The following is an 8606-nucleotide window of genomic DNA, read 5'->3' as shown; positions in this document are numbered from 1 at the left end:
CTCCTCACATCAAATGTTTAATTAGTGGTAGTTTAGTCATATTAGGTATTTTTGTATAGGATTTAGTATTTTCTTAATGGGCGTGCTAAAAGTAAATTGGACACTTATTGTGAACCGGAGGGAGTACTATAGTAGCTTTTGATCATAAAATAGGAAATATATTTTTGTTGTCATTGATTTCTGGAATAATTACGATCTTATAGAAGTAAATATATTTAAGGCAGTAATATAATTAATTTTAGACGAAAATAATCTTATACATATATGAAATCTATAGCTACATGAGAGCTAGTTTATCATTTTAGGAAGTAGCGGTATTCCAACATAAAGAAACTTTTGAATTAACTTAAGAGAAATTTAACAAAAAATGATTACTACTATTTACATTTTCATTTTTACACAATTAGAAGTTAAAGGTCTATCTCCATTGATCTATTATTAACTCACTGGTCTTCTTCTGATCATCAATAGACCTCGTGGTATTTATGTGATCTTTTATTCCTAGTCAAAATAGAAAATACTTTTCGACAGAATTAAAATTCGAGTTACGGAATCGATAAAATTCAATAATTTTGGTCAAAATCACCCACTAAATTATATTTTTAGAATCTAATCCTCTGTCCATAGACTTTTCTTTTTCCCTTTTTCCAGATTTTTTTAAAAAACGTATTTGTTCATAAAAGTTTGCAAGTTTTTGGAGATTTTTTGAAACCTTATTCAAAATTTTCAGAATTTTTTTCTCTCTCACAAAATTGCGATATTTTTCAAGTAAAATTCATGTACAAACATAATGTTAATTTTTAAATATTAATTTAACTCCAAATACTATTTTAAAAATTATAAATTTATGTCCAAATGCCTAGTAAAATTCATAAATTCAGAATTCTAATAAGTTTCTAAAATGCTTTCATAAACTATAATTTTTAGATCATTATATAAAAGGAATTTTGGTCTTTGCTAGTGTTTATTTCTTCATTTGCCCCCTAAAATATGAAAGGTAAAATATTTCTTCCTTTCATGCTAAGCAAACAAACATTTATTGGTGGAAAAAAAGAGAGAATGGGAAACAAACAACATTTATAGAAATTGTCAAAATTTACAATAAGGAAACAAATGGAAAATTTGGGAAAAAATAGCACCAAAATACGCGCTTGAATTCATCGCATAAGCTCTAAACACAAACTCTGTATCTATTGAAATCATCACTGCTACAAAAAGGTCACCGGAAACCATGGCGTCACCGTCGTCAACGGCGGCGACAAACGTCATGTTAGCAATCTTCGAGAAGAAAACCGTGTCACTCGATCTCTACCGTCCATTACGAAACTACATCGCTTTCAACTACTCCGAACGGGAAGCTCAAAACCTCGAAGATGATCTCCAAACTCTCAAGCAATACCGCTCCGAAATCGAACGCGTTCCGGCCGATTCGCTCCCTGCTCGCCGTGACATTCTGCAAAATTACTATAAAGCCCTCTGTGCTGTTGAATCTCGTTTTCCGATCTCACCTGATAAAGATCACATCAATTCCGTGTTTTTTACTTGGTACGATACTTTCAAGAACAAGCAGAAAGCTGTGCAGCAGAATATTCATCTAGGTATATTGAAGTACATTTGATTTGATTTGACTTCAAATTATGCGTACAATAGGTGATGCGTGAATTACAATTTAGAATTGCTTCACTCTTGCTTTGAGCTTCTACATTGTTCATACTTTCTCTTTTCTTCCCTTCTCCTTTGCTTCTTGTTTATTGTACAACTTATAATGCAGAAGTAGAAAAAAAATTCGTCGTACTTTATCTTAAGCTGCTACATATATTGGTCTTACTTTCCTTTCCAAATGAATTAAGCATCTTGGAATTTGGATTTGGGATAACGTTGGAATTTGCTCCAGAGATATTAAAACTTTGAAAAGATTTAAACTTTAAAAAGATTAAAATTTTAATCGCCTGTTGCAGATGGTAAAGAGATTATTTGGAGGTTGGTCCTGTTTGGTTTGGATTCTGGAAACTGGACCGGATTATTTAGAAATGCTGTTATTAGTTAATGGACTCTATCAGTTTCATTGAAATAATTTGGTTAGTTGCTAAAGTTGATATTTTCGAAGAGTAACTATTACAGCATAGTCAAAAGTGAAAAGCGAAAAAAGCGCCAAGGTTTGTTGGAGCTTTAAGCACAAAGCGCCAATGGAGAAAAACAAAAATAGCAAAAAATTATGTAACTGCAAACACAAACAATAATTATTTGGACAAAAGAATGAAACTTAAGCTATATATATGATGTTGTGCACTTTAAGACAGAACCAATCACCACCAATGGAAGTGCACACGCCTTAGCACCTTGACGCCTACACTAAAGCGCCAATTAAGTGAGGCGAAGCGCACAACCTGGACTTACCGAGTTTCAGGGCTTAAACGCACTTTAAGTGAGCCTTTAGCAACACTGGTAACTTACCGTTCTATTTGGACATCTAGTTTAATAGAAAACAGTGATTATATAAGTAGAAAGTCCAAAACCAAACAGGGCAAAGGTATTTAATAATTAGTTTCATTTCAATATCTCAATGATCATTAAATTCAAACATGTACCTTCTCAATATAATATGGTGATCTTATGAATTGACAGAAGTCAATTTATGCTTAGTATCATCTTGTTATATTAGTAATCTAGCTTTTTATTTTTGGTTTGCCGCAGAGAAAGCTGCAGTTTTGTTCAATCTGGGAGCAGTGCACAGTCAGATGGGTTTGAGTTTGGATCGATCAGCTGTGGAGGGGCGAAGGCAGGCATCACATTCCTTTATTGCTGCAGCTGGGGCTTTTGCGTTCCTGAGAGACAATGTGGCAATGAAGGCATCAATGGGTAGCTCCACCACGGTTGACATGTCAGTGGAATGTGCTGGGATGTTGGAAAGACTCATGCTAGCTCAGGCTCAGGAGTGCGTTTTTGAGAATACTATTGCCAAGGGAAGCACCCCTGGAGTCTGTGCAAAGATTTCAAGACAGGTTCTCTATTGGTTATAATACCTTATTTATTTCAGCCTTTGCTACTTCATACTTTCTGTGGTTTAGTCAACTTTTTAATTGATTGTATGGAAAATAACAAACACTTGACATGCATACGATTCAACGAAATGCATTCTTGATATTTGATAATATATTAAAAATAGCCATTCTGGATATTATGTTGGCAATGACATTTTCTGATTTGTCTGCTGTTTTGGTGTAAGGTGGTGAATTTTCTCTTTGCACTAATACATGCAACATGTAATTTTAAAATGAGCACTGCACATATGATTACAGGCAGGGATTTATTACGAGGAAGCTTTGGCAGCATTAAATGTTGCACCTCTGAACTACCACTTTGACAAGGGTTGGCTGGCTCATGTTCAGCTCAAGGCAGCCTTGTTTTATGCTGAGGCCTGCTATAGGTACGGTATGGAGCTCCACGATAAAGAAGAAATTGCAGAGGAAATTGCGAGGTTGAAGAGTGGGATTAGTGCATTGTCTGAGGCCAAAAAAACATCACCAAGGGGAGCAGCGCAGCAGCTCTTGGATGCAATTAATAAGCTCGAGGCTAATTTAAATCAAAACTTGGCGAGAGCTGTGAAGGAGAATGATAGAGTATACCTCATGAGAGTTCCTCAAGCCAGTTCTCTGGCTCCTCTTCCAGCATTTTCATTGGTCAAGCCTATGCCAATGAATGATGTCCTGGATGCAAGCAAGGAGAAGATGTTTGCCAGTCTTGTTCCTGATAACAGCGCTAAAGCTCTTTCCAGGTACACCGAAATGGTTGATGACGTCATTAGGTCTCAAGCTGAGAGATTGCAACGGGGAAGTGAGCTAGCTCGAGTTAGGCTCAGGGAAATGGACTTGCCTGATTCTATTCTTGCTTTGGAGGGAAACTTGACTCTGCCCATGGCCTTAAAAGAAGATGTAGAGGCAGTTCAAGTTTGTGGTGGTCCAGCTGGTTTAGAAGCTGAGCTGCAGCAGCTCAAAGATCTGAAGAGGGTGAACCAGGAATTACTGGTCCAAACTGAGGAGCTTTTGCAAAAAGAAGCAACAGAAGATTCTCAATTTAGAAGTCAATTTGGAACACGATGGACAAGGCCTCAATCTAGTACTCTAACAAAGAACCTACAGGACAGATTGAACAGGTTTGCAGGTAACTTGAAGCAAGCTGCAGAGAGTGATGCCAGGATTGAACGATCTGTGAGGGATCATGCAGCACTCATGTCAATCCTTGATCGCCATCCAGTATGTATTTATTTAGCATTTAGATTCTTTGTGAAACCTTATTTTAGATAACTAGTCATGTGATGCGTATTTAGCTCTGTCAAATGAACTTTACTCATCAAGACATGTAGAAAAGATATGTGACGTTCTATGATGTTGGTTCTGTACATAGACATATTATTAGTGGGTGTTCTTAGGATAGTTGTCAAATTGTGGAAATTGAGTTCATGAGCTTTCAAAGATAAAATCTGTCAATAGCTTGTGCCATTGGGAGAGCTTGGTGATTTTCTTAGTATGTATTTAATATATGCTGCCATTCTTATTTTAACCGGTTAAAATGACTAGATTTGAATTCGTAGATATCTGATTTTGACGACACAACTTTGAAGTGCTTGCTCTTTAGTTTGTTGTATGTATAAGCCATGTTATAGTTAAAGTCATTACTTACATAATTATATATCTCCTGGAGTGGCTAGCAGAAGCATAGGCTAACCTGTGTATTTTTCTCTATGATAGATTGAATCAGCTCTTCCAACCTTGGCAAGACCAATCATGTCGTTGGATGCCAATGAAGACGCCATTGCGGGAGCTCTGAAGCAGAGCTTGGTAAGACGAGTTAGCCAGGCTACATTGTGTTACTGTTCTTGCTGTATCCTTTATTGTGGGTTATGTAACCGTGTTTCTAGAGTTGCTATAGAATATTCTCTTGAAAACACCTCACTATAGATGCTTATTAAAGAATGTTACGGGTTAATATAACCTATTTATTTAAAAGAAAGTATACAGCACCTGTATGTTTTCTTATAAAGGTATAGCTGCTTTCAGTTTGAAAATTGTCTAATTACTTGTAATACAGAATCAAGTACTTTTTTTCTTCAGAGACTCCATGTAAAAATTTATGCTGCAAGTGGTGTATTAAAAGAATACTCTATTAGTGAATACAAAAAGAGAACATGAACATCGTAAGTAACAACAGTAGAAAAGAAAGCTTAACATCAAGCCTGATTAATGAAGTTCAATAAATTTGAGCAATTGTAGCCTGATAATCTTGTTTAAAGTCCTCTCGGGTCGAACAAATCAATGGGCCAGTTTGGGGTGTTGTGAAGCATGTAAGCCGTGCATGTTGCAAAAGTAGTTTGGAAAATAATGACAGATGCAAAAATAGTTGAATTTCTTCCTGTCTGCCTAAGCCCTGGTAGACAACGTTACCCGGTACTTGTGCTGGTGGGAGGTAGCTGGTGGAATAGTTGAGGTGCGTACAAGATGGCCCGGATATTACTATTCTATAAAAAAGATCGTGACTTTTGTTGGATCCATTTTATGAAATATTTTGTTTACTGGATGAACAATCTTTAAGTTGCAGCCACAATAATAGTTTTCACAGAAATATTTCTCAAAAAATAAAAATAAAGAAATAACTACCTCCACAGACTCATTCAAGTTAGTGGTGCTTATATTTGCAGAGACAATTAGAAGGTCTTGGTGCTCAGCGGGCAGGGCTCGAAGATATGCTGAAAGAGATGAAGAGGAAGGTATGATAACATAGCCACTTGTACCTTAGTGTAACTTTTGACTTCTTATTTTAAAGAGGTGGGCATATTTTTAAGTCCGAAACTTTTAGCTAATATATAGTCATTATGTATGTACTGTTTTAGCTCATAGGATTGTTGAACAAGTATGATCTTTTGAATTCCTCGAAAGAAGGGAAACAAAGGTTATTGCTAGTTCACATGTAAGAGGTCTTATTTTGTCTGCTACTTGACAGTACTTATCATGGTACAAGCACATAAGCTTGCACCAAAGTGAGCAAAATAATATGTTTGCTTAAAGTATTGTGGACTAGTAAATAAATCCTCATTTGCTTAACAACCCAAAAAATAAAGAGGAACGTTGCATTTGGTCGTCCTGGCAATGATGGCCTATTCATTGTATGTTAGTGAATTTCTTTTGGTGCAGCTAATTTTATGTGCTTGGTCCTTTTGGGGGCATTATAGTGTATCGTGACCCTAGTTTTGGTTATGTATTTTAGCTACTTCTTGTTAAGTCTACCAGATTCTCAGAGCTTCCATTTCCTTTTGGAGCTTAGGAAGTCAAACAGATTCCTCCTTAGTACATTTAAAATAGGATTAGTCTTAAAGAAGCTTAACACATAAGGTTAACACTACTTCATCATTCGATTCAGTGGTTGCTCTTCAATCGTCATCCATCTGCAACAGGTCACTGAAAATGAATTGCACTTTGTCTTGGTCAAACATTTCTGTTTCCATCGGGAAGGTTCTTGTTTCTTGGTATTTGTTCTGCTTCTTTGCTCACTGATCCAGGATCGGCGAGATCCAGCTTTACCATTTATATTGTGGGGTATTGCACAGGATGATATACTTCCTAAGCTGATGACATCCACTGGTTCCCATGAGGATCTATTCAGAAAGGAGATTGCAAAATATGATCATATTTGTGAAGAAATTGCACAGAACCTTGAGGCGCAAGAACAACTGTTGCTGCAAATTCAGGTCCGATATAAAGTTTCTATATCTGGGAAATTTCTTTTTACTACTCTTTTCTTTCTGATGCTGAAGCATCTGCATTAAGCTTTAAATATCATGACTATTCTAGGGATATTGATCTGGCAAATTGATGATGCATGTATTGCACATTCTAGCCTTTTGCATTTTCTTCCTTTTCTGTGATTAAATATTTTATTTATCTGGCTTAATATTTTGGAGTAGTATAGGAACAATAAAAAAATGCTTAACATTTGAGGATCTTTGTGGAAAATTAAAGCTGAATGATAAAAAAAAATCCCATTTTCTGAGCAGAACAACTTACAATGACTTTATTATTTCAATGTATCTCTTTGAATCCTCTCTAACAATATTTTTCATTTGCAGACTCAAAATGAGGATTTTGCTTCCATTTTCAATCTTGAGGATTATAAAGGTACGTTTTAATCTGCTCTATCTTTCAGGGATATTGTCTGAAGCATTGTGAAGCTTTGATTTTTACTGTTCCTTGTGGCACTGGGAAACAAGTTTTGTATGTGCACTTGTTCACTTTACTAACTGGAAAAGATATTTAGTAGGTTGCAGATGTAGTTGCAGTCTCTTGTTTTTGCAAGTTGGTTCCCCCAGGAACATGGTGAACTGCTGGCTCACCCATATTAAGATATGTTTCCACTTTTATGATATGCATTTGCTGGACGGGATGCGCGAGGCTCTGGGTTGTTGCGCCAGGGTGTCTGTTTTTTCAGTTATGAGTGAATCTTTACCACTTTAAAAGTTCAGCTCAGGAAATATGTTGGTCATTACAAGATAAAGGGAAAAAAAGAGGGTACTCAATATGAGCATGACTGATCAATGTGGATGGTTTTCAAAGGAGGTGACTTCGATTTAGAGAAAAAGTTTGTGGAAAAGGATTACGGGGACAAAATAGTTTTTTAAGAAAATAAAAAAATTCAGGGTTTCTGCTAGGAATTGTGAGGTTTTTGCTTGAAATGTCATGTGGTGATACAACATTGAAAGATACTAACAAGAGACTTTTTCACTAACGCAAATAAAATGTCAATTAGCAAAGACCAATTTAGTATTCTTATTTAGCAATATGAGAAGCGCAGAAACATAATGACCCAAAAGTAATGAGTGTGGAATTCCTTGTCCACCCTACACATTTTAGAAACCAGGGACACCCTAAGGAGCTACGGGATTAAGACAAAAGGCATGTATAATATTGTCAATGAGTCAGGAATTGTAGAAGCTTTCTGCTTCCCTGTGCAGCCACCTTCAACGAAGGAAGAGATGGTTGACTGTCTCCAGATGAGCTTCACATAAATAACATCTGGACCCCAACTGATATCCTCTCTTGATGAGATTATCTTGTGTCAGGACAGCTTCTCTTGCTAAAAGCCAAGTAAAACATGCAACTTTGTATGGGATTCTTACTTTCCAAATCATCTTCCAAGGCCAACAACCAATCTGATTATTAGAGTGGTTGTACTCCTTGTAAGCTGATCTAACAGAGAACTTGCCTTCTTTACCCCCTTGCCAAAACACCCTATCCTCAGTGTTGGAGGTCCCTTTGAACTGTTCTAGAGTATTATAAAACCAAATATAATTGTAGATATCTGATTTGTTTTACTCTCAAATGTTGTTGCTATTAGTGTTCCAATGGTGATTTCTAATTCCAGCAGTATTAGTAAATTTTTATTAGCTCAATGTGTATGTCTCAATGTTACAGCATCCCGCGAGCGAATCTATAAGCAAATTGAAGCTGCCATTTCAAAATACCGAGAAATAAAGGAGAATATCAATGAGGGATTGAAGTTCTATGTTACACTTCAGGTATGAGATTTCGCATCTGTTAGGGAACTTTGAGGGGGGG

The 8606-nt window shown here is 36.3% G+C and overlaps 1 protein-coding gene across 2 annotated transcripts in view; it reads left to right on the top strand.

Annotated features, from left to right (window-relative positions):
- The first annotated feature begins 1015 nt into the window (after positions 1–1015).
- Positions 1016–8606, top strand: part of LOC109216960 (ALG-2 interacting protein X-like) — a 14825-nt gene continuing 7234 nt past the window's right edge. Inside the window, exons 1-9 of one of the 2 annotated variants that reach the window (XM_019381183.1) lie at positions 1016–1598; positions 2695–3002; positions 3300–4253; positions 4749–4881; positions 5432–5484; positions 5696–5764; positions 6602–6742; positions 7121–7169; positions 8463–8566. In XM_019381183.1, coding sequence (XP_019236728.1) covers positions 1232–1598; positions 2695–3002; positions 3300–4253; positions 4749–4881; positions 5432–5484; positions 5696–5764; positions 6602–6742; positions 7121–7169; positions 8463–8566 — 2178 coding nt within the window. In that variant the 5' untranslated portion in view covers positions 1016–1231. The remainder of the gene's footprint in view (positions 1599–2694; positions 3003–3299; positions 4254–4748; positions 4882–5431; positions 5485–5695; positions 5765–6601; positions 6743–7120; positions 7170–8462; positions 8567–8606) is intronic. The other variant, XM_019381184.1, reaches the window with a different exon arrangement.

The sequence above is a fragment of the Nicotiana attenuata genome, unplaced genomic scaffold (assembly GCF_001879085.1).
Source record: "Nicotiana attenuata strain UT unplaced genomic scaffold, NIATTr2, whole genome shotgun sequence".
Taxonomy (NCBI): Eukaryota; Viridiplantae; Streptophyta; class Magnoliopsida; order Solanales; family Solanaceae; genus Nicotiana; species Nicotiana attenuata.
The sequence above is the reverse complement of the archived record's forward strand: the minus strand, read 5'-3'. Positions and strand labels throughout refer to the sequence as shown.